Source organism: Xenopus tropicalis, chromosome 7 (genome assembly GCF_000004195.4).
Source record: "Xenopus tropicalis strain Nigerian chromosome 7, UCB_Xtro_10.0, whole genome shotgun sequence".
Classification (NCBI taxonomy): domain Eukaryota; kingdom Metazoa; phylum Chordata; class Amphibia; order Anura; family Pipidae; genus Xenopus; species Xenopus tropicalis.
In genome coordinates this window covers 60,604,389-60,631,275 of record NC_030683.2, presented here as the reverse complement: position 1 = coordinate 60,631,275, position 26,887 = coordinate 60,604,389, and the positions used below count along the sequence as shown (strand labels likewise).

The following is a 26,887-nucleotide window of genomic DNA, read 5'->3' as shown; positions in this document are numbered from 1 at the left end:
TGCCCATGGGCAGTAACCCATAGAAACCAATCAGTAATTACCTTTTTTCAGCCAGCTGCAGGTAGAACTATGAATGTAACAATTTGGTTGCCATAGGTTACTGCCTGTGGGCAAATTTTCCCACTGTTCATAAATGACCCCCAATGACCTGAGATGGCTCCCTACACATCAATATTACAACAAAAAAAATACATTTATTGGTTCAAGAATACAATTTAAAATGGAAGAACTAATTATTTGTAATGATTTGCAACTAATTATTTGCAACGTAAAAAAAACTATACCATACAAATTATGACAGAATCCCTTTAAAAACGGTCTTAACCACAAAAAAGGAATGAGTGTATATTTACTGAGTGGTGCTCTGCAAAATTTTGCAAATTATACTACTTTTCGCATACCTCCCAACTGTCCCGCATTTCTCCACCCTGTCCCGCAGTCCTGGATTGATTTTGAAATGTCCCGCGTTGTCTGAATTGCCCCGCTTTCTAAATTTCCCCTCTCTCTGCTCTTCTCCCTGTGACGTCACACTCGTGTCTCTCGCTCATTTCCATTCTAACATTTATGTGAATGCATTGCAGAAGCTGCGGTGCTCCCGATAGACGCGAGTGTGACATCATGGGGAGAAGAAGAGCCGGGGGACGCAGCAAGAGGCAGCAGGCGGGTGGGGGGGGGAGCAGGGGGAGCCGCAGGGAGGATGTTGCGGGGGAGTTGAAGGATGTTGAGGAGGACGCTGGGAGTGAGCTGGAGGATACTGGGGGGGAACTGGAGGAAGCTAAGGGGGAGCTGGGGGACGCTGAATAGGATGTTGCGGGGGAGCTGGAGCATATTAGGGGGGAGCTGAAGGATGTTGGGGAGGATGCTGGGAGGGAGCTGGAAGCTGGAGGAAGCTAAGGGGGAGCTGGGGGATGCGGGGGAGCTGAAGGATGTTGGGGAGGATGCTGGGGGGAGCTAGAGGATACTGGGGGGAGCTGAAGGATGTTGGGGAGGAAGCTGGAGGATGCTAAGTGGGAGCTGGGGGATGCTGGGGAGGACATTGCGGGGGAGCTGGAGGATGTTGGGGAGGACGCTGGGGGGACCTGGAGGATACTAGGGGGAGCTGGAGGATGCTGGGGAAGATGCTGAGAGGGAGCTGGAGGATGCTGGGGAAGGTGCTGGGAGGGAGCTGGAGGATGCTAAGGGGGAGCTGGAGGATGCAGGGGAGGACGCTGGGAGGGAGCTGGAGGATGCTGGGGGGAGCTGGAGGATGCTGCAGTGGGGAGCAACCCATACTATGGGGACAATGGGGGAGGACCAGCAATGTTTAAGGGGGCCCTGGGCTGGCTAGCAATGTTTTAGGGTGTCCCTGCCCTGCCACCAATGCAAAACGTAACACCTGGCTACCAATGTCATGATATACAGGTGCTACAGTGCGTAATGAAATTCTTAGGGCTACATATGTGATAAATGTCATAAAATTATTGGGGCCACCATGCCTATCTTCTGGTGCACTTTGTGTGTGTTATGTTTTTCAGGTGTGGTTTTGTAAAATGGGCCTGGTTGGGGGGCGTGGCCATAAAGTGGGCGTGTCCTGAAATATTTGTCCCTCCTTCTACTTTTCAAATGTTGGGAGGTATTTCTGAGATAGATGTTTTAGACTGCTAACAGCAGGCTTTCGCCTAAATAACTTATCAGGTAGTCTGTCTATGCAAATCTTGTATGTATTCCGTTTACCCTCAGGTTGCCGACTCTAAAGGCAGCCTAAGAATTGATAAAGATAATAAATTAATATAAATAGCACCAAACATGCATATATGTGGGGAAGCCCTTAGATAGTAAACACAACTAAAGAAGAGACTGACACGTATGATAATCACAAAGCGCTGTGAAATACTTCAGTGCTGCCAGGAACTGCAGCTGTACACATCCGGCTACACTACGCCGAGTCTATCTCTTCTTTCATTGCTTTACGTAAAACGTCTAGCTGTAGAGCGGATGTAGAAACAAAGAAAACCGGAAGTACTTTGCCGACGCTGGTTACACGCTGTTTCCAAGTTTACCTCGGTAGAACGGAGATAGCCCGCCAAAGGGCCTGCCCAATTTAAGTCTGAAAACAGGGAGTCCTAGCTGAACAGCATCACTAAAAAGAAAACAACGCTATTTCTCGCCTAACCATATTGCTCAAAGAGATACCTGGAAGATGTCTTTGACATGTTATAGTGAGTGCAACATAAAACAGCAGTAGAATAGCACTACCGGATTCATAAAATGCTTGTATAAAGTTGCTGAGCATCGGCTGTGTGGATGCAACGTGTCATTTGATACGATATTTGGTATACAGGTCCTATATATAGAAATTCAATGCAAGTTATTTAATAGTAGAAAATATTTTTCCCTAAATTTGTGTTTATGTCAACAAAAGTTGTATTGTATCTGGAGCTTGCTAATTGTGTTAAGTTAATATTTTTTGTAATATCTTGATGTATGATTTGTATACATTGATGTATGCCCCAAAAAGTTGGCGCTCTCTTTGGGGTTAAGATTTTAATCACTACAAGGATTAGGTAGAGGAAGGCAGCTCAAAGATATATTTAATTATAGTTCACTTAAAAGTAATTGATATAGATAAGTGGTATTTTTTTTTTCCCTCAAGTTTGCTTTTTCACATTAGTATACTCAGAGTATCCAAATTAATTGTATTGACATTGATTCAGGAGCGCGGACAGGGTTTGTATATACATTGATGTATAGTCATATTTAAAGCATTCAGAAAATGCAAGCAGGGTTATTAGCTGGGGATAGCTCTGTTAGAAATATGGTATTGTGACCATGATTTAGAAATATAATGTAAGAGATTGTAATTTGTGTACCTTTGCTTGCATACAAAACATTTAATTCATTAATGTATAAAATGGTTAGACTCCAACTTTAATGAAAGGTACTAAATACTTAATGCTTTTGTTCCTACCACTTGAATTTTAGGACATAATTGTATTTGACAGTACATGTGTATTTAAAACCTATGTTTAGACTTATAAGCAATTATGCCATTTATAATCTAAACATGTTTATAAAAATTCACATTTTTCTCATTTGCCTGTAGTCAGTAATGAGGTCACAGATCGCCCCTGCATTTCCCCGGTGTCGGGTCATATTTTTGATCGCCGCCTTATTGAAAAGTATTTGGCTGAAAATGGGACAGATCCAGTAACAAATCAGCCCTTAAGTGAGGATCAGTTGATTGACATTAAAGGTCAGTAGAGCTGTGAAAACGTCTAATGCTATTTTTCTTTGTGTTCAGTTTAATGGTACAGGTATGGGATCCCTTATCCAGAAAGTTTCCCATAGACTCCATTATAAGCAAATAATTCTAATTTTTTCCTTTTTCTCTGTATTAATAAAACAGTGCCTTGTACTTGATATATTTAATCCTTATTGGAGCCAAAACTATCCTATTGGGTTTATTCAATATTTAAATTATTTTTAGTGGACTTTAGTTATGGAGATCCAAATTACGGAAAGATTCCTTATCCGGAAAATCCAAGGTCCCAAACATTCTGGATAACAGGTCCCATACCTGTATAGGGAATTTACTTGTCATTCACCTGTAACCCCCCCCCCCCCCCAAAAAAAAAATTAGCCATACCTAACACAAAAAAAAACCAAAAAACTATAATTTCTGTTGGGTCATTTAAAGGTATTATTTTACGTTTGCACAACGCACAGTAATGCTAATTGTAGCTAGAGATGGCACATTGCTTCCAAAGCCAAATTTTACATTTTAATTAGTGTATGTTCCCAAACTTCACTAAGTGAATACACATAATTTTACAGATTTTTAGAAGAAAAATAACTGAATTATGCATTAGTAAGCCAATTTCTTGCTTTTAATTAGCCTATAATATATGGATCCACATATTTTTGTATTGCACTTTTTGTACACAGTTCTATGAAATACTTTTACAAAACTCTTAATGTTATTTTGGTTGACTGTGTCAAAAGACTTAAAAAGGGGAACTTCTATATCGTGGTTGGGCCTTACATATAGGTCATATTACAGACTATTTAAATTTTGTCTTTATTTACCTGTCTTTGAGCTACTGTATGTAAAATGTAAACTGGTAACAAGTTTAGATATTTATAATACCTAGACCTGTCGCAAAAAAAAATTGATTAGTAGATCTACATAAGAATAAATAGATTGTGCTGTGTATCCATTTATACTCTAAATTACACATGAGTGGTCTAAACAGATAATAGAACAACATTTTTTAAGTTTAATTCTTCTTTAATCACAGCAAAGAATGGAGCGATGTTTTTACTTTTTCTTCAATTAGTTTATTGAAGGGTCTTTTATCCTGTTTCTTACAGTAGCCCATCCAATTCGTCCTAAACCACCTTCTGCAACCAGTATTCCAGCAATCCTGAAATCATTGCAAGATGAGTGGGTTAGTATCTGGATCCTTCACTTTGTGCTTTCTCTCCTTACTGTCTATAAAATGTGTTGGTGTAGATTAAAAAAAAAAAAAATAGAACATATGTATTGCACAGCTGATTATTAATAAATAGATTTACAAAGCGTAACTGTATTCATTAGCCATGTGGTAAAGTGTATTGTTAGTGTTTAATGTATCAGGTTTTTTACTTGTTTAAATTAGTAAAGGGTAAATCTGCTGGGTATATTGTTTTATTGTTTTATACATGTGTTCTTTGCCTCAGTATATATTGTTTTATACATGTGTTCTTTGCCTCAGCAGAGGCAAAATTATGGAAACCTAATAGAGGTTTTGATATATCTTTACTGTTTCCTGCAGATACATTATTGCATCATAAGTGAGAATATGAAAATTACTGAAATTATTTTGATATCATGATGTTAAACATAACCACATAATACTTAAATATGGCAAGGTTTTGACCTTATGTACAGTAGTATTTGTTTTTTATTCATTTTTTTTCTCTAATAGTGGCAGCAGTAGCAATATATATGCACTGGCGTTCATTTGGAGGGGTTAAACTTGATGGACTTTGGGGTTTTTTTTCTACCCAGTTTAATTATGTAACCAGTTTCACTTTGTGCATGTTCATAGTTTGTTAGTAGATTGTGAGAGGGTTCGATTAAAGAAAAAAAATAAGACTTTTTTTTTCGGCTTGAGCCCCATGTGTGTCTACATTATCTATCTTTAGATGTGCTTTAATCATTGTGCAGCGAATAAGTTCGATATTATGTGGAAGGAAGCTATATAAATCCCCCAATATGGATCCATTTTTACATAAAGAAATCAGACCTACAGATTGTTTTTGCTGTGGAAAAATGGAGTAAGTTATGAGTAACCTCAGTCAATAATATAGCTTTTTCTAATTTCAGGATGCAGTGATGCTCCACAGTTTCACTTTGCGTCAACAACTACAGACCACTCGACAGGAGCTCTCTCATGCACTTTACCAGCATGATGCTGCTTGTCGTGTCATTGCTCGTCTTACCAAGGAGGTGACAGCTGCCCGTGAAGGTATGAAGTGCAGAAGGAGAGTGCTAGTATAAAAGGATTATTAAAGGAGAACTAAAGCTTAACTGAAGAAATAGGCTAGAAATGTTGTACATTATGTTTGGGCTTGTGTACCAGCCCAAGGTAACCACAACCCTTTAGCAGATTCCCCCAGTAGCTCCCCATCTTCTTTTCTACTGATTCATTGCACATGATCTGTGCTGCTTTAAGTTACAGAGCTTAGGGACCCACTCACAATATACCGAATATATAGAATATAAATGTCACCGTATATGGTAGATTAGTAATTTATTCAGATTCACTTTACATGGCAGCTCTAAAACCAGTGCAGTTAGCATCAGAATTTAATAATCAAACCTGTAGCATCAGCTTCTATGACAGCTCAAGCTTGTTTTCTGCTTGATAATTTGTGATGACCCCTAAGCTTAGCTACTCAACAGCTGCCCAGAGCACACTGAGCATGTGCAGTGTCCTGGACAGTTATAACATAATCTAAGATGGGGCATTCCTGTAACAACTGTAGACCTACTATAGAAATGCTGAAACTTTAAGCTAGTGCAGTCAGTTCAGTATATTAAATATGGCATTTATCATATTCATCTTTAGGTTTTTAAGTTAGGTATCTTTAGAAAAAAATATTTAGTTCCATGTTCCCATGGAGGCATTAATAAGTGCTGAATATATTATCCTGACTTGCTGCTTTGATACTGATACTCAGATATCCAGATTACTTGTTTTACTACATAAGGACGGTTACAACTAGAGTATGGCAGTTCAGAGTTTAAGCCTTAAGGTGGCCATACCCGTAGCAATAATGATTTTCGTGCAACCATTGGTTGCAGGAAAGATCGTTCCCACCCTCCATTGACGTGCAGGGTGAATCATCGGATATGGAGGAAGAAACAAGAGAAATTCTATTTGCACCTGCCGATTCAGCCCTAAACGTAGATTTTGCTTGGGTGCCTTTAACTGCTCCTGATTAAAATCTTTTAACCTGCTCAATCGACGAGCCTACCGATATCTGCAGCCTTTGAGATATCGGTCGTTGCGTCGAGCCGCCATATACACACCAAATATTGTACAAAACAAGGTTTAACATACACCCATCTTCATACCATTTACAATATTTTACCAGTGAACATTCTGTTACGGATAAGTGTGTATTATCAGTAGTCAGTCACGTAAACACTGTTTCTAAAGTCTCTCTATAGGTATTTTTCATCCTTTTCTAAGATGGTCCATGTCTTTGATGCTGGGACACTCGCTTCAGGCAAGCTTAATAATAAGTTAACAATCTCTGTAGGGCAGTAAAAAAGTCCTCAGCCTATTCAGAGTTATACATAGTAATAAGGTTAAAAACTCAAACAAAATGGGTCCTATTTTTAAGATAGATACATTGACAACAATCAAAAACATAATGTTTCTTAAATGCCTCTTTTATAGCTAGTAATTACAAATTATGCAATGTTCTTTTCAGCTCTGGCTACGCTGAAGCCTCAGGCAGGAATATCTGTTCCTCAAGCCAGCCCTATGCCACAGGCTGGAGCAGCTGTGAGTAAACATTTTATTTTACAATTTAGTGTATGGATTTTTAACAGTGCTTAATGAATTACATCATTTTCTGGCAGGGCTCAGCAGAAGCCATGGAACTTGGTGAATTGATTGGAATGTCAGCAGAAATCATTCAAAAGGTAAATATTTAATTGGAAGTGGGGCAATAGCCAAATAATGTTTTTTTTTTTGTTTCTTTAAGGTTTTAATACAGAAGTGAAAATCTCCTTTTTCTTACAGCTTCAAGACAAAGCAACTGTGCTTACTACAGAACGTAAGAAGGTAAAGAATTTGAGTTTTTGTTGCATTATGCTGTAATTTTGATTGATCCACTGTATTATATTTATCTATTGTCTCTTTCTTCTGTTTAGCGTGGCAAAACTGTCCCAGAAGATCTGGTTAAGCCAGAAGAACTTAGCAAATATCACCAGGTTTCCTCCCATGTGGTAAGTGTGCCTGTTCCTTCTTAGTTTTATCTGGCTTGTTCCATAGAGAATCTTTGCCACTAAAAAACAAAAGAACCAGGACAGTATTTACTTTTAATTAGTGTCCCATCCACATTGTCACTCCTGGTGTCTAAAAACCTTATCTTAAACCAAGGAATATCTTAAATACCACACTGTGGGTCAGCATTTACAGTGTGAAAGTAAATGTACAACCTAGCACGTAGTTTGCACATACTGTGGCCATCCACAAATCACTAACTGGAATTTGCTATTTACAGAAGGGCATAACCTAACATGCAGGGATTTAAAATAAAGGTTTGACTGTATTAATTGAGGGATTTACGGAATTGTTCACCACAGCATGTTAATTTGGGGTTTATAAACCATTTTTAAAGTAACAATTGAACAGTTACACTGTTAAAGTAACATTTTATGTTAACCACTCCTTTTAATGTTTTTCAAAGTCATTGTCATCACAAAAGTCGTTCCTGTTTTTTGGTCATATTAAAATAGGTTTGGAGCCCATATATGTGTTGTTTAAAAAACTTTATGGGTAATCATTTTTCTCATATGTCCTGGGGGGACACAGGAACCATGGGGAAGCAGGACACTTTTACAGAACTGAATCCTCCTCCTATATATAATGCCCTTCTCCCACCAGGTACTCCGTTTTAATTGTGTCCTTGCAAAATCAGGAGGTTTGACAAAGGCCTTTAGATAGGCCCTACACAAGGAAAGCCGGCGGCTTGGGGAATAGTCTCAACACCTGGGGTAAGACCTGAGACAGAAGGTGTTGGACTCGCTGTGTCAACCCCCAACGGGCGAGAGCAGGTCTGCAGACCCCAAAGGGGTGAGTGAGAGGTTTCCACTAATCTCCCCCTGTCGCTTCCTACTACGGCATGATAAAGAGATGCCGGTAGTAAGAGGAACGCAATGCTGCACCCAGCTCTTGCCCAATATCACACGGGCCACACACTTGCTACCCCCTCTAGCATATGGAGAGTCTTTGAGGGCAGGGGTGATAGCTAGAGGGGAACTCGCGAAGAGGACAGCAGTGTGCTGGGCATGATATCAACAGAAGCTGTTCGGTTCGCACAGTTTCATATCAGGCTGTTACAACGGAACATATTATCGGAGTGGAGGAAGCGCAAGTGCCTTTCACACAGGATCAATCTCAAGTTCATGACAAGGAGATTCCTGGAGTGGTGAATGGTCCCAGCACATCTGTCTCAGGGGCGGTCTCTAGCGGAGTCAACATGGCAGGTGATAACGACAGATGCCAGTCTGTCCAGCTGTGGAGCGACATTCAAGACAGTTGCCATGGGGCTCTGGACCAGTTAAGAGATCTAGACAATGCTAAAGCAGTAGCATACCTAAACCAACAAAAGAAGGGACAAAAAGCCTTGCAGCCATAATAAGATAAGCAAGATATTTCGCTGGGCAGAGACAAAGGTAGCCCAAATCTCGGCAGTTCACGTACCAGGAGTGGCAAACTGGGAGGTGGATTATCTCCAATCTGTCGACATTATCTGGACCCGACAGATTGGGAACTGAATACCGAGGTCTTCGAGTCCATCAGGGGTCAGTCTGATCTGGATCTCATATGGCGTCTATCCACAACCGCAAGACAGACAGATTCATAGCAAAAACAAGGGACCCGGTGGCAGAGGATGCGGATGTACTGACGGCAAGATGTTCCCTCCAATAGCAATGTTACCCCGCATTCTAAAGAGTTTTGGAACTGGGTGCATTGTCATGTGAATCTCCATACTTGATCTTTCACGAGAAAAAGGCATTTTTGAGTACAGTGTCCTCTTTTTTTACCATAGGTAGTATAGTTGTTTCATCTGAATGAGGAAATAGTGATTTCCTCATTCTGTAGTTCTCCAAAGAATGATAGAGAAACCAAACTACACAATCTGGATGTAGTACGAGCATTGCACATGTACGTGAATTGTACAGCTCAATTTCGCAAATCAAAATCCCTTTTTGTCATCCCGTCTGGCAGCAGAAAAGGACTACCAGCGTCTAAGGCCACGATCACCCGATGGATTAAGGAGACGGTTCGTCAGGCATACATTTCCCTCCAAAGACCACCTCCATGCGCCTGTAGGAACATGGCGTCTGCTGAACAGTTGTGCAGGGCGGCAACTTGGTCCTTTGCACATACACTCAGGCAGCATTTGGGCGCAAGGTTCTACAAGCTCTAGTACCTTAAAAGTGTTGCCCTTAGCAATACCTGAGTTATCTGTTTGCTACCTCCCTGTTTGGGGACGCCTTGGTATGTTCCCATGGTTCCTGTGTCCCTCAGGATGTATGAGAAAAATTTATTTCTTTACTTACCGTAAAATCCTTTTTTCTCTAGGCCTAAGGGGGACACAGGACCTCCCTCCCCAGAAAACAAGGGTGTTGACCTTGTTCTTTTTAGCCACGTTTAATATAGTTCTGTTAATGGTTAGCATTTTGCTCGGTTCTTGTTATATAACCTGGTGGGAGAAGGGCATTGTATGATGGAAGGGGATTTAACCTTTTTAGTGCCACAGGACGTAGAATCCTGTTCTACGTCCTGCTGCACTTCCGGGTTTGGGAGCGGAGAAGCGGCTTTTCAAGCCGCTTCTTCGCTCCCCGCTCGTTCCCCAGCCTCCAGACAATAGTCAGAGGTGGGGAACGAGTGGCCCCTGGGGCGCGATCGCCCAGGGGCCCCATGGGAAATGTCAGGACACGCTGTCTGTGCGTGCCTGACATTTCCTGCTCTCCCTTCCCTCCCCCCTGGCCCCCCCTTCTGAATACTGCTGCAGCACGGCTCCTGGGTCCTTCCTCCCACCTCCAGCTGATGTGTGTGCCTGCTTGTTACAGGTAAGTGTAAAAAAAACACACATACACACACATAATACACTAATACACACTTATACTCACACTTACACACAAACACATACATTTTGGGTAGTTGGTGGGTTTCACACATGCAGAACACTTACACATACTTACTTGCACACTCACTTGCACACACACACATGCACACAAAACACATTTTACCATGTGTACACAATCACTTACACACTTATGTAATTTTGTATTTTTTTTTTTTTTTTATCGCATCGTTTTTATTCTTGGCTGAAAAAAATGTTTTATTGCCATTGCGGATAGCGTATTCGCTAACCGTACTGCGCAATACCTTTTGTGTATTTTGGCGTTTCTACTACATTTTCTGTGATTTTGGTGCATTTTTAGGTATTTTATTGCATTTTTAGCCATTTATTATTGCATTTTCAGTTATGCATAGTTGTTGTTCGCTTGACTTTGTCTGTAAAACTTATTTGCCCTTGCCAAAATACTCACTGTTATTCTGACCACAGATATTATTAGGCAAAAAAAAAAAAAATGATTTTAGTGATTTTTTTTTTATTTTTATCAATTATATTGCATTTCACATTGTTTTTTTATTACTTGTCTTTGCACATGGATATTTTGTCTGCTGTATTTCAATTTGGCATCCTGTGTACCCCACATAGTTTTGTAATATATGGTTTTGGGGGGGTCAATGTATTTTTTTGTGTTTTTATCCCACAGAAAATGCAGTAAATGTGTTGAATTTTCAGTAGCTAAAGAGACCTCTGGGGCAATTTCTATGTACTAACTTACTTATGGGGTCTCTAAATGCCAGATACATTGGTGATCCTATGCACAATGGGCATCAAACTGTTCAGCGGACCCTTGGCTTTCATATTTAGGATGTGATCTTTTGGTACCTAATGTTATGTGGGAGATAAGGTGCTTGAAAGTGGAAGATTTGATGTGATTTTTAGGTATTTCATCAAAACTTGCAATTTTGGGAAAGCATTGCGACTCTGTAGTTTGGAGTAGAAAGACATGGGTACCAATTTTGAATTCGTCCGAATGAGTACTTTCCAAAAATATATGGTTTTGGGGGGGTCAATGTATTTTTTTGTGTTTTTACCCCACAGAAAATGCAGTAAATGTGTTGAATTTTCAGTAGCTAGAGATCTCCTGGGCAATTTGTATGTACTAACTTCCTTTTGGGGTTTCTAAATTCAAGATACATCGGTGATCCTATGCACAATGGGCATCAAACCGTTCAGTGGACCCCTGGCTTTCATATTTAGGGTGTGTTTTCTTGGTACCTAATGTTATGTGGGAGATAAGGTGCTTGAAAGTGGAAGATTTGAGGTGATTTTTTAGAATTTTCATAATTTTTTTTATAGAAAATGCTAAATTCAGTAAAGCATTGCCGTTTGGTACTTAGGAGTTGGAAGACATAGTTACCCATTTCGGATTCGTCAGTATGTGTACTTTTCAAAAATGTATGGTTTCCTGGGGTAAACCTAATGTTCCAGGATTTTTGGCTTTGGAATGTAAAGTATGCCGTATTCTGCTGTAATGCTTTGAAAATTTAGTAATTTACTGCTGGGAGTTTTTGATCTATAGAAGTCAGAAATCTCAATAAAACTGTACATATCAGGTATTGGCACGTTCGGGAGACATGAGGCTTTCCAAATCAGTTGAATTTTTGTCCATAAAATAAAACATGTTTCTGGTAGAAATCCTTCTATCATGAAAAATAGCATTTTTTCTTTTTTTTTTTTTTGTATTTCAAGCTCTAAATCTTGTTCCTGAAGTGGAAATACACAAAAACTCAGGTAGATTAGGAAAGCTCAGGTTCTCCTGAAAAAAACTATATATAGTTTGCCTACCTAAACTTAACCCTGCCCCCAGTAAAAGCCCCTAAATTGAGAGAGCACAGAAAGTTTACAAAACGTCTGGCACTGAGGGGAACTGAAATGTCAAATTCTGCTGGCACTTAAAGGGTTAACCCCATGGTTCCTGTGTCCCCCATAGGACTAGAGTGAAAAGGATTTTATGGTAAGTAAAGAAATCCCTTTTAACATGAGGCCATATACAAACTCAATTTTGTATTATTCTGTAAAAAATGCCTCTAATTACCACTGTGTATCTATTTAGGGTCTGCACAGTGCAAGTGTCCCTGGTATTTTGGCATTGGATTTGTGTCCAACTGACACAAACAAAACTCTTACTGGTAAGGATTTTACCCACTTTCTGCTTGTCATTAATGTCTTTAGTGGAAACACAGAGAGCAATATTTATTCTTGTTTTTGCTCTTTTTCTTTTTGTCTTGTAGGTGGGGCAGACAAAAGTGTTGTTGTGTTTGATGCACTATCGCAACAGATCCTTGCTACTCTTAAAGGTCATACCAAGAAAGTTACCAGTGTTGTTTTCCACCCATCTCAGGTATGCATTTTTGGCAAATTTAAGACATACATGAAACTTTCCTTCTATTGATTGCTTTACTTGTCCCAGAGGTTCAACTTAGCTTGAATCATTCCTGTGGCTTCAGCAGTTTTTTGGAGCTAACTATAATAAAATGTACCTGATTTAGTGTGTCTACTTTGTGGTCCTAAATGTACTGTTCTGCCAACACCTAATTCAGACCCCCAATAAAAATGTCCATGGTTATACAACTACATCCACATTGTTGGGGGAAAAGAAGAAAACACTTTAACTACTAGAGCAAAATAGACTTTAATAAGTTCAGGTCCAGCCTGGTACAAAACATTCCTTTTGGGGACAATACATATTTGTTTTGTTTTTTTCTAAAACGCATCAATTAATAGAGCTTCTCCAGCAGAATCCTGCATTGATATCCATTTTATTATGCCAACAAATTCTACATGAGGTGCCACAGCCATGTGACTTGACACTCTTTACTGTTGGAGTGATATTGCCCCCAGCAGCAGATAGAACAATGGGCAGGTAGCAAGATAGCAGTTAGTTGACACCTGTAGTAATCAGAGTAGCACTCCATGGTAAAAAATCCAAGTCTGCATTGTGACTCCTCCTCCAGTTACATGAAATAGGAGAAACATTATGTTATCTAAAAGCAGTTCTAATGTGTAGCATTGCACTGAGATGGCTACCTACACATCAATATTATAACTAAAAAAACAATTTATTGGCTTAAAAATAATTTATTTACATGGTAGAGTGAATTATTTGCTATGTAAACAGTGTAATTTAGAAATAAAAAATACACCATAAAACTCATGACCAGAATCCCTTTCAATATTTGAAGCTGTCAGGGACAGATTGGTTAACACTTCAAAGGTCCCTAAATCTCCCCACCCACTTAATTAACATTCTTTATGTTTTTATTGAGGGATGATGATTTTGTTCAGTGGTTTGTCAAATTAGTTTTCTGAAGAGATGTCATTGGTTTAAAACTTTTTTTAATTACACAAATGAGTAGAGTTTCTAGGCTTAGTTAGCAAATACAGGCATTCAGTCTACTTACATATTTTGTTTGTTTTCTGGATGGCTTTGAAAATCACTAGCTTATGAATAATATATATCATATAAAGCAGTGCTGTCCAACTGGCGGCCCGCGAACCCCCTCTGTGTGGCCCCCCACCTGTCTGGCTGCTTTGATGGCTTACTCTTGTGTAAGCTTTAAATGGTATCAGTACTGTGATTAACTGGCCCCTGCATTGCTCACACCTCAGATTCAGGCTGTAATCAGGCTGTATTGTTTAAATATGTAATCCCCTGTGTTGTTCACACCTTTTAATCTCTGCATTGTCCACCCCCTGCAGTGTTCACACCTCAGGCTCAGACTGTAATCACCCACATTGTTCCCCTGTTCACACCTCAGACAAGACTGTAGGAGCAGTAGAAACCCACAAATAACCCATGCACACTACAAAAAGAACATATACTGAGGTGGTACTGCAATTAAAAAGTTTTTTAATATATAGTTATTGTACAGACTGTAGGAGCAGTGCCAGCATTGTCACTGTATGCTGGCTGTGTGTGCCAGGGCAAGCAGAGTATGGCACACACAGGCAGCATAGGACAGGCAGAGTATGGCACACACAGGCAGCATAGGGCAGGCAGAGTATGGCACACACAGGCAGCATAGGGCAGGCAGAGTATGGCACACACAGGCAGGGTAGGGCAGGCAGAGTATGGCACACACAGGCAGGGTAGGGCAGGCAGAGTATGGCACACACAGGCCAAGTATGGCACAAACCAGCCAAGAATGGCGCACACAGTCAAAGTATGGCACACGCAGGCAGGGTAGGGAAGGCAGAGTATGGCACACTCCGGCAGGGTAGGGCAGGCAGAGTATGGCACACACAGGCACTCAGGCAGGGTAGGGCAGGCAGAGTATGGCACACACAGGCAGGGTAGGGAAGGCAGAGTATGGCACACTCAGGCAGGGTAGGGCAGGCAGAGTATGGCACACACACACACAGGCAGGGTAGGGAAGGCAGAGTATGGCACACACAGGCAGAGTAGGGAAGGCAGAGAATGGCAGGTTTTTGCTGTACTACAACTATTAATATGGGTATGGTTTCAAGTGGGTGCGGTTTCAAAAAGGGGAGTGGTCAAAACTGGCTTCCATTATCGGCCCTCCACCACGTAGGTCGGAAAAATTCCGGCCCTCGGTATCACAGAAGTTGGACAGCACTGATATAAAGAATAACAATAATATTATTACTCTGACCTAATATTTTTCTTGATCTGTAGCTGTGATTCATGGGTGTATTATGTTATTGGTGTTTATCCATATTTTGAACCTGTAAGGCTACCTTTGTAGTTAACAGATTTTGTACATAGTTAACTATTCACACACATTTTGCTGTATGGGACAGTTTTTTTTAAAAATTTCGTTTTACATAATTATGGTTGTCCATAAGACAGCTGATTATATATATATATATATATATATATATATATATATATATATATATATATATATATATATATATATATATATATATATATATATAGGTATATATATATATATATATATATATATATAGGTATATATAGGTATATATAGGTATATATAGGTATATATAGGTATATATATATATATATATATATATATATATATATACAGGTATAGGACCCGTTATCCAGAATACTCGGGACCAAGGGTATTCCGGATAAGGGGTCTTTCCGTAATTTAGGTCTCCATACCATAAGCCTACTAAAAAAATCAATAAACCATTAATTAAACCCAATAGGATTATTTTCCATCCAATAAGGATTATTTATATCTTAGTGTGTATATATATATATATATATATATATATATATATATATATATATATATATATATATATATATATATATATATATATATATATATATAAAAGATCCAACGTTTCGAGCACTAACAGTGCTCTTCTTCAGGGACAAACCACTGGTCCCTGTGTGTGCGACTCTCTGCTTCTTTATATAAATCCTTTGGAAACCAGAGTTTGCAGCAGTGCCACTTCTCTTTGGTAATTATATATATATTTTTTGTTTAATTTGTATTAAATGATTCTTTTGGTCTGATGTAGTGATTTTAAACTATTAACAATTTTGTGTTTGTGTTAAACCAGCGTTTTAGCACAAACCATTTACCTGTTGTAAACTGCATCCTCTAACACAGAAGCATTCCACAACAGCTATCATATGCTGGAAATTATATATTTTAGGTATAATGCATTATGATCTTTTATTGTTATTGTTTTACTGTATCTTTGTTCATTTGTTTATACTTCACTCTTTTTTTTTTTTTTTTTTTTTTTATATATAGGAGCTAGTGTTTTCTGCTTCTCCAGACTCCACAATACGGGTCTGGTCTGTTCCTGATGCCTCCTGTGCTCAAGTGTTAAGAGCTCACGAAGGGGCAGTGACTGGTCTAAGTTTACATGCAACTGGAGATTACTTGCTTAGCTGCTCCGATGATCAGGTATTTTGGAAAAATAGAATCCTTTTAAGCCATTGCTTAGCGGTATGTGTCACAGGAAAACACTTTTTTTCAGTATATCTAGTATAAATAAATCTAAAGCAACTGGACTTGTTTGGTAATCATTGAAGACGTTTCACTACTCATCCGAGCAGCTTCTTCAGTTCAACTGGCTGGTATGGGAAGTCCTCAGCATATATACTCTTCCACTAATCCAATCACAATGGCACTATGTAACTCTTCAGAAAGGTGACATCTGAAACTCACAGAGGTGTGAATGCTGTGGAGTTGCTTTGAAAGGATTACCAAAGTATCATGCAACTCTTCAAACAGGTGTTACTTGTTAGAGTTGCATGAATGGATGTGTGAAGTGTTCTGAAACTGCCGGGGTACAGATGTTAGAACAGCATTGTATGTAGCAGACAGATGGTGTCGAAGGCCCTACTCACATTCAATGGAACTACACCAAGTCACTGGTTCAGGTATGTAGATGACACTTGGGTTAAAATCAGATCCAACGAAGTGGCGGCCTTTTCAGAACACATTAACTCAGTGGACAACAACATCAAGTTCACAAGGGAGGATGTCCATGAGAACAAACTTGCTTTTTTGGACTGTTTGATATCCATTCAAGAGGGGGGAATCTTGAAAACCGAAGTATACAGGAAACCCACTCACACGGATCAATATCTGTTGTTCGATTCCCACCATCTGCTGGAACACAAACTGGGTGTCATTAGAACTCTACACCACAGGGCGGAAAGTGTGACAACTGATAGAGTCCAAGCACAAGGAATGTAAACATCTCAGAGGAGCACTGAAAGCTTGTGGCTACCCAGACTGGGCCTTTGTCAAAACAAGAGCAACTAAGCCCAACAGGAACACCAAAAGGAATAACCGTCCTGAGGCAGAGAGAAGGCGCAATATAGTCATCCCATATGTAGCAGGAGTGTAGGAGAAACTCAGGAGAATTTTCAACAAACACCACATCCCTGTGTTTTTCAAACCTAGCAACACACTGAGACAAAAACTTGTACACCCAAAGGATTCAACACCAAAGGAAAAACAAAGCAATGTTGTATACGCAGTCCAGTGTAGCGAGGGGTGCACAGACCTTTACATTGGTGAGACAAAGCAACTGCTCTCCAAGCGAATGGCTCAGCACAGGAGGGCGAACACTACAGGCCAGGACTCTGCTGTATTTCTACACCTAAAAGACAAGGGACACTCCTTTTGAAAATAGCAACGTCCAAATTTTGGACAAAGAAGACCGCTGGTTTGAAAGAGGTGTAAAAGAGGCCATTCATGTCAAAGTGGAGAAACCATCCCTTAACAGAGGCGGGGGACTTCGACACCATCTGTCTGCTACATACAATGCTGTTCTAACATCTGTACCCCAGCAGTTTCAGAACTCTTCACACAATCCATTCATGCAACTCTAACAAGTAACACCTGTTTGAAGAGTTGCATGATACTTTGGTAATCCTTTCAAAGTAACTCCACAGCATTCACACCTCTGTGAGTTTCAGATGTCACCTTTCTGAAGAGTTACATAGTGCCATTGTGATTGGATTAGTGGAAGAGTATATATGCTGAGGACTTCCCATACCAGCCAGTTGAACTGAAGAAGCTGCTCGGATGAGTAGTGAAACGTCTTCAATGATTACCAAACAAGTCCAGTTGCTTTAGATTTATTTATACTAGATATACCATGACCTGGATGAATGAAAATCTTCATAGACTTTTTTTTCAGTATGTATCAGTTATTAGTGCTCCTCCAACAGAATCCTGCATTGAAATCAGTTTTTCAACAGTAAACAGATTTTCTTATATTTCCTTTTGAAATTTGATGTTGGACTAGTTATGTTTTTAATTTCCCAGGTGCATAAGGCCATTTATTCTGATAAACTTCAGTCACTCTGTGACTGTGCTGCAAGTTGGAGTGTTAACACCTTCTTTCCCCTCCAGCAGCCAGTCAGCAGAACAATGGGAAAGTAGCAAGATAGCAGCTACCTGACACCTGTATTGCTAAAAATGCTCCCATGCCCCATGTAGACCACTATGAGAATAACATTCAATAGTATAAGTCTCGCTCATGAATCCTCCAGGTTAGATTGAGTAGGAGAAACAATAGCTTATCTGAAAGTAGCTCTATGGTGTAGTGTTGGTTCCTTGTCAAAGCTCGGGATCGGATACAATGCTGCCTACACATCAATATTACAACTAAAAAAAATAAATTTTTTGGTTCAAAAATGAAATTTTAAATGGTATGTGAGCAGTGTAATATAGTAATACATGTATTTCAAAACTTATTAGGGATAATTCAGAAATTCCATACAAATAACATCCAAGAAAAAAATGACTGCACACTAAAAGAGACCACCACTTTTTTTAAGCAAGTTTTTTTTTTTCTCTCTCTCTCCTAGTACTGGGCATTCTCTGATATACATGTGGGCCGTGTACTCACCAAAGTAACAGATGAATCTTCTGGGTGTGGTAAGCAAGCATTTCTTCTGTGGTCGAACTAGTTGAATTGCAGTTGCGCGCAGGCTGGAATTGGAAGGTATAGTGGAATGATGCTTCTACTTTTGATCAAATGGTCAGTTTTTAAAAAAATAAAAAAGTGTAGCTGCATCTTAGGGAAGAGATGTGGCTTATTTATATATAGTTGATTTTCTCTTTACCTTGTTTATGCAGAGGCTTAGGGGGAAAACCAGATTATTTTACTTTGGTGCTTATAATAGTTAAAACTTAGAAAAACAAATGTTTATTTACAAAAAAAAAGTAAGCAGAATACATTTTCATACAAGTTATATTTTCATTTATTTTAATCATGTTGAGCAAAAGTATTAATTGTGTATACTGCCCTTTAAGGACAAGGAAAGGCTAATTCAGTTGGGGGAGCCAGAATGTGAATAAATTGTAATACACTGGTGGTTTCCTAACATTTTGCACCCCCAGTGAATAAGCTTTTACTTGTGCTTTAAATGCCTCATCTGTAGTTAGACATTTATCACAGGGACGACTGCAGTGTGAATGCACACATTTGCACACATTTTTTACCCTACTATAAATTTTCTGACCATATTTTTTTTCTGCAGCTCTTACTTGTGCCCAGTTTCACCCTGATGGTCTCATTTTTGGCACTGGAACAGTGGACTCCCAAATTAAGATCTGGGATCTTAAGGTGACCTTACATTTATATTCAGATATTACTTTTATTTTGTCCCTTTGCTCTTGCTTAAATATCTGAGTTTGAATTTTGAGATTTAGGTAAGTCATTTATTTGTTTTTATTTCTAGGAACGCTCTAATGTGGCTAATTTCCCTGGACACTCTGGTCCTGTATCGTGCATAGCTTTCTCTGAGAACGGTTATTATCTGGCTACAGCTGCTGATGACTCCAGTGTCAAACTGTGGGATCTGCGAAAACTGAAGAACTTCAAAACTCTGCAACTTGAAGAAGGATATCAGGTACAGTGACAATAGAGAGGAAATAAGCTTTTATAGTTATGAGTTAAAAATGTATCAACAAACTGTAGTGATCTTTCTGACTATAGCAAATTTTGCCATATGTAAAATTCAGTAACCTGCATTTGAATATGGTGGATCCAGCTGGGATCCTGTTTCAAAACAGAAAAAGGGAATATTGTGTTTTTTCTGTTTGGCTAAATAATTTTAGGTTAGAAATTTTAGGTCTAATTAAAATTAGTAGGTTGTCATCTGTGACTTTTTTTTACTGTCATACTTTCTGCTGAAAGTTTCATATAAAGAAGAAAAGGGCCGAACTAAATGAACTAAAGAGAGTTCAGAAAAAAGCAGCTACCTGAAGGGTAGATGATGTTATAGTACTGGGTACGCCTAACCAGGTGTGTGTAATTTTTTTTTTTTTTTCTTAGTTAACTGGGATGTGACATTTAATATGTTATGCAGTTGCATTTTACATACATTTAAAATATATTTCAAGTTATTTCTTATTTTATGTACAAAAATAATGCCCTGCTTTGTAATAAGTCAGAATAGTGTCACTGACAACCACTCACAGCTTTTCTCAGTCATGCAAAACTGTAATAAGTAAGTAGTAGACTAGTACAGACTACTAATTTGTTTTACAGAATGCGTATTTGATGTCAAGTTTTCTAAGAATGAACTGGCAACACATTTCTTTAATGTTTTTTTCTGTCATTGAAAACTTGCTACAACAATGTAGTAAAATGTCAGTGTATTCATTAAAGCCCACTTTCTTTACCACTGAATTGTAGCTGACTAATTTTAGAAAACAATAAAATCTATTTTACATTGCTAAGAAGTGTGTCACATGGGTTAAATTTGTATAACAGCCTGTTTATAACCTGCTACTAGTAGTGAGCATTAGAGAGGCACAACATTACTTAAGCATCTTTGTCACTTTCAAAGCAGACACCATGAAACCTTTATAACACTGTGTAATGATTAATGGAAATACATTTTGTACTACTAATGTAATACATTGTACTATTTTTCAACTGCTTGAAAAATAGTACAAACACTGTGTTGTACATTTTTTACATTTCCAGTAAAGTAATTGAGATTCCATCCCAGCAAGCATGTGCAAGATGCAAGACATTAAACCTTTTTTTTTTTTTTGTCTTTGCATGCAATTTATCATTTTGCCATAAAGGTATTTGCCCAGCGCTTTTACATTACAAATCTATTCCGCATGTTACTCAGTGAGGGGCTGCCATATTTGTGCATCCATAGGGGCCAATTCACTAAAGTGCGTTTTAACATGCGCTATTTATAGCGTACGTTAAAACTTTTATCGTGTCTTAATTTTCGCGACTTTTCGCACGATTCACTATAAGCATACTTGCACTATTTTACGCACGGTATTTCATGCGATAAATAGCGTGCGCGGTATTTTTCGCATGCACACTAATTGTCGCGACATTACGCGCGCGACAATCAGAGTGCTAGAGAGGTGTTGTATAAATGTTTATTTGCAAAAAACAAAAACCAATAAAAATATAAGTAAGAAAAAAAAAAGTGCTAGAGATAATAAAATAGGGGGGGGGGGGGGCATTTAAGAATATTTAGCCAAATACTTAGGGGTCCGTTTGCTAAAGTGGCTTAAATTAAGTGGGAGATTTTAGACACAGAATAAATGGCAAATATTTTATGGGCACTTTATTAAACGGGGACAAATATAATATTGCAATTATTCTGGCAACAAAACATTGGATTGGCAGTTATCACACTCGCCAGAAAATACGCTACATACTAATTAACGCAAGTTTTACTATTCAGCAAAATGGGATAAAGACTAAATTGTTGCCAGAATATTTGCAAACATTTAACCCATATAGCATATTGATGCTGTTACTGATAAATGTAAGAGTGTAGGGGAAACTACATGAAAGTATAGAATACCATATCAAGGAAGGAAAAATAATTAGACATTACTCAGTTCAAAAGTAGAAAAATAAAATATTTTATTTTAACAATTTAAAGGGAAAAAACTGGGAAAGAAAAAACTTAGGGCTTGCTGCCCTTGAGTTCTCGCATGTCCCTCCTGAGTTCGGCTATTTCCCCCCGGAGCTGGGCCAGCTTGGCCTTGATGTTGGCCAGGTCCTCCTGCACTGATGGTCCCTCGTGTGCAGGAGAACCTGGCGCCCAGCACTTGGCCTGGGGGGAGTCCAGGCTCTGGGGGGAAACTGGGGGAGGAATCAAGGGGGGGGGGGCCTCGGGGGCCGATGGTCGGGCCTCGGGGGCCGATGGTCGGGCCTCGGGGGCCGGTGAGCCACAGGAGCCTGGAGGGCCTGGGGTTGTGCCTGGGGAGGAGGCGCCAGCTGAAGTTCTGTGAGATAGTATTGCAGATGTTATTTTGTGTAATAAATATATAATATATATAATATTATATAGGAAATGAAGAAGCCGCTCTCACAGGTCTTACGTACAAAAATAAAATGTCTTTTATTGTATGGTGAACTGACGTTTCGGCTGAAAACCTCAACCTCAGAAAAACCCCCAACTTTGAGAAAGGCTGAGGTTTTCAGCCGAAACGTCAGTTCACCATACAATAAAAGACATTTTATTTTTGTACGTAAGACCTGTGAGAACGGCTTCTTCATTTCCTACTTCTGTTTCCTGCTTTGAATGCTGTACCCAGGCAATTTTCATCTTTAAAACGTGAGTGCCAGTGGTCTCTATTTGGTGTTATACATATATATATATATATATATATATATATATACATATATACACACATATACACACATATACACACATATACACACATATACACACATATACACACATATACACATATATACATATACACATTCATACACCATCATAAATAACGGGGCCCCTCACAACATTTTTTGGGCCTCCCACGCCCCCAATGGCCCCTCCCCCTGTGAACCCTCACATCAATACAAAGGACACACAGACATTGTTAGCCAAGGGCCCCCTAAAACATTCGTGGCCCTTCCCCAAATGACACCATAAGGAACAATAATACCTGGGTGCCTGTGGCAAAACAAAATCTAGACAGGCATGGGGTGACGGCACACACAGGATTTTCACAAGGAGTCACAAAGATGTGAAATAATATTCAGAGGTTTACTGACAGGATGAGAAGAAAGTCAGGTTGCAAAACAGTCAGGTTAAGAACATCAACAATTACTTATAAAAGCAGACATATCGGCGAAAAACTATTTCAGCGTGACCTATAGGTAACTTTTAATGTACTTCTATGGTTGAACTTGATGGACGTATGTCTTTTTTCAACCCAACTTACTATGTTACTATGTTCTGTGTCTATCACTTTTAGAGCTGCCTTTTTAACACCAAAATTAAATTTAGTACATATGCTGCATAGCTAATTAACAATATGCCTTGAATTTTTTACTTTCTGACTTTATTTAGGGGACTGCCACCTCAAAGCTTTAACCACAACTCTACCTTCATAAAAACGACATGTAGGGTAAATCTTGTTGGTTTAGAAGCATGCTACCAGTGCATTCTAAATTCTAATCACACTACAGGCATGCGGATTTTGATGCATTTTTTTAAAGAGATTACATGAAAAATATCTGTTCTGTTTTGTAGATCAGAGAATACAGTAAAAAAATGCAGTTATTTTAGTAGCTGTACTGTTAAATTAGTGTACAGCCCATAAGGAGTAAATGTGTTGCAATGCTAATTAGTAATCGCTTTAGATCAGAACAGTAAACCAGTGCAGTCTACAACATTCATTGCTAATTGCCAATCAGACATGTAACATATGAATGTGTGTGTTTCATAAGTAATGAAGTTGTCAATATAGACACTGCAAGGAGTACCAAACAAATTCCCATAGATTTGGCCTAGTATACTACGTAGAGTTGAAAGCAGTTAACCTTTGTGATGTGAGATTGATTGCATAAACACTGCTTGGAAAACACAAACAGCTTTCGATTGGTCCCTTAAAGAAAAAGTAAGACTAAAAATTTTTAAGTAAAAAATCTATTCTACCCTGCCCCAATAATTGCCCTATCCTGCAAACCATTGATTATTTTGAATGCTTTATTAGAAAATACCTGCTAAAACTTGGCTTCCGGTCATTTGAAATAGGGCGATACGGCAATGCAGGGAAGAATCCACTATGCGACGATTGATTGATCGATCCTAGCCCGACTTCTTCCTATACAGAAGGAAGGCTAGGATAGATTGTCGCATTGTGGATTCTTCTCTGCATCGCCGTATTGCCCTATTTCAAATGACCGGAAGCCAAGTTTTAGCAGGTATTTTCTAATAAAGCATTCAAAATAATAAATGGTGTGCAGGATAGGGCAATTATTGGGGCAGAGTAGAATAGATTTTTTTACTTAAAAATGTTTAGTGTTACTTTTCGTTTAACATGATCTCTGGAATAAGAGCTTAAAACCAGGGGCACTTGATAAATTTTACATTTGCATAGATACAACAAGAGAGAAAACTGAAATAGAGTCCCGAGAAAGGTGGCTAAGCTAATATAGGGCATGTAATAAAGGTAAGTTTGAATTTAGTGTCCGTAATGCAATGGCACTCAGGGCTACAAACGGGATAAACCCTTAATTCAAATTTTTATTGCGGTAGTGCAACGTTTCGGGGTAAAACAACCCCTTTATCAAGCATGCTTGATAAAGGGGTTGTTTTACCCCGAAACGTTGCACTACCGCAATAAAAATTTGAATTAAGGGTTTATCCCGTTTGTAGCCCTGAGTGCCATTGCATTACGGACACTATTGTACTTTTGGAGGGTGCCGATCCCTCTGGCAGTGAGCACCGGGCGCTTGTTTTTTCTGGAGAATTAAGGGTGTGCGAGGAAGGTCTTCTCTGTTGGCTAAGTTTGAATTTAGCTCATTATAGGTTTGAATTTAGCTCATTTTGAACATGTAATTTTTGTAATTTGTGTTAAGAGAAAAAATTTTGTTTTGGCAACTATTATTTAACATTAAAATATGACCGTAAACTTTTTCAGGTGATATAATGTAAGAAATGCTAATTTTGCATTTGAATTGTTATTGTATAGAAAGGAGGACAGTGCAAATAGAGGTGAGATTATTTGTACCAGCTGTTCTATTTGTTTCTTTTTTAAGGTGCGCTCTCTGGTGTTTGATCAGAGTGGTACATACTTGGCAGTTGGTGGGACAGATATTCAGGTTTACATCTGCAAGCAGTGGGCTGAAGTTCTGCACTTCACAGGTCAGTCTCCTTACATTTTCTATCAATTGTCTGGTCTGTTAATTCTTGTTATAATATTCTATATATAATATAATATTCTATATACTAATAGTCCCTAATTCCCTCTGTTGTGGTTTCTTTCTACTGCTTTTTTTCTTATCATACCTCCTTTATAAGTCAGCCATCACCCAGTCTCCTCTTAATCTTGCCTTCTCTCTTTTTGGTTATTATTTTTTGGTGGCTTGTTGGACCACTTCACTCTCTCTCCTTAACCCTGAGTAGAGATGACTTCCCTACACCTGTGACCTCTGATATACATTTTTAAGTTTAACAGTTACTACAATGACTTCTCTGTTCTTTAGATCACAGTGCTCTTACAACTGGCCTTGCGTTTGGTCAGAATGCCAAATTCTTGGCCTCCACAGGAATGGATCGGAGTCTACGCTTTTACAGTCTGTAATCGGAATCTGTTTCCAAAGTGTGTAATTTGCATACTTGTCACATTTCAGGTGTGACCCACATAACACAATTTACATATGGTTTTAATTTGCAGTCTGTATAACAAGCTTCCATCATATGTGTACTGCAATAGATATGCAATGTCAAACATTTGGGATGTATTATCCTTGTTTTGCTGCTGCTCAAGACCTTTATTGTGTAACAGCTCAAACTGTAGCTTTTTTTATGAATGTGCATACTGCCAGAACAACATACTTCTAATATTGTGTGGCTCTAAAAGTGTGCACTGCAGCTGTGTAGCATGCCAGTAGTCTTGATCACTGCAGTTTAACTCCCCCATACTTTTTAGTCAGAATATCCTTAGTCTCATGGTCGCTTCCGAGGGCTTTTTTGGGTACTCACAGCAATCCTTTCTTTCAAGCGTCATATTTAGAACCATCGCATTCAAAAGTGGAAGTAAACATTTTTTGGGGTTTTTTTAGTTCCATTTTGCCCTCCACAGCCTGTAATTCAGGTTCCTGGGTTCACTCTAATTTTTCTATATTTTGTATACAATTTCCTTGGTATCTTGCAGTCTGACAGGTTAAACCCCATCAGTTTATGGTTAGACTGACAGTAAAAAGCTAAGAAAAAACCCAGAATAAAAGTATCTTGACCTAATTTGGCCACCCACATTCTGGCCTGAATTGGGCCCACTAAAGTGCCAGCTTTGGGGGGCCCCCCATGGGGGGCCCTACAGAGAGCCTTTGTAAAAGTAGCACATCTATGTGCTCATTGTTGCATGGGATTTTCAAACCTGCCCGATTGATGTCTTGGTCTGACAGGCCGAATCGGCAGCTTTAATCTACCCATGTATGGCCATCTGATTGAACTCCTACCATTTTATTTGAGATTTGACACCATCTTTTCAGTATACCTTTTCCTCTTTAAGCTCTTTCTTTTCTGTTCTTTTAATCTCAACATTTTGTAATGTTTTTCTTTGTATTTTGTAATTCTTAGTAATAAAACATGATTACAAATGGTGATTTAAAAGTACTTGTTAATTATGCAACACTCATAATCATGCCTCAAAATCTGTACATATTTATTGTATCAGTACCTACCATTTCTACAGAATTGTCTGACTTCTCAGGCTACAGTAAGAGAAAAAACATATTTTACAGACATAGTACATACCTTATTGTACAATCAAAGGTATGTTAAGTCTATACATTTTAAGATTTGTGCATATATATGGAAAGTTTGCGGAACATACAACTTAATGGGGTCTTATGCAGGACAAACGTAGCATGCTTTCCTACTTAATGGGTGAACTAAACACCAATTTATTTCTGTCACTTTCTGGTATATAATCTTTAAATTATATTGAAATCAGTGGCTTATGGTAAAAATGCTTTCTATTGCATACTCTCCAAATGCTGTTTTATATTCTCTTGCCCACTTCTCTATTGTTTCCCTTGAGAGTCACTTCATTTTGGG

At 38.8% G+C, this 26,887-nt stretch overlaps 1 protein-coding gene across 2 annotated transcripts; it reads left to right on the top strand.

Moving 5' to 3' along the window:
• Positions 1 to 1,960: 1,960 nt before the first annotated feature.
• Positions 1,961 to 26,461, top strand: prpf19 (pre-mRNA processing factor 19). Of its 2 annotated transcripts, XM_031904968.1 has the most exons (16): positions 1,961 to 2,198; positions 3,083 to 3,232; positions 4,351 to 4,427; positions 5,348 to 5,489; positions 6,964 to 7,037; positions 7,115 to 7,177; positions 7,278 to 7,319; positions 7,409 to 7,483; positions 12,464 to 12,539; positions 12,642 to 12,751; positions 16,110 to 16,265; positions 18,689 to 18,758; positions 19,364 to 19,449; positions 19,565 to 19,735; positions 24,865 to 24,970; positions 25,312 to 26,461. In XM_031904968.1, the coding sequence occupies exons 1-16, from the start codon at positions 2,180 to 2,182 to the stop codon at positions 25,407 to 25,409; spliced, it is 1,515 nt and encodes a 504-aa protein (XP_031760828.1). In that variant the 5' UTR covers positions 1,961 to 2,179; the 3' UTR covers positions 25,410 to 26,461.
• The last annotated feature ends 426 nt before the right edge of the window (positions 26,462 to 26,887 follow it).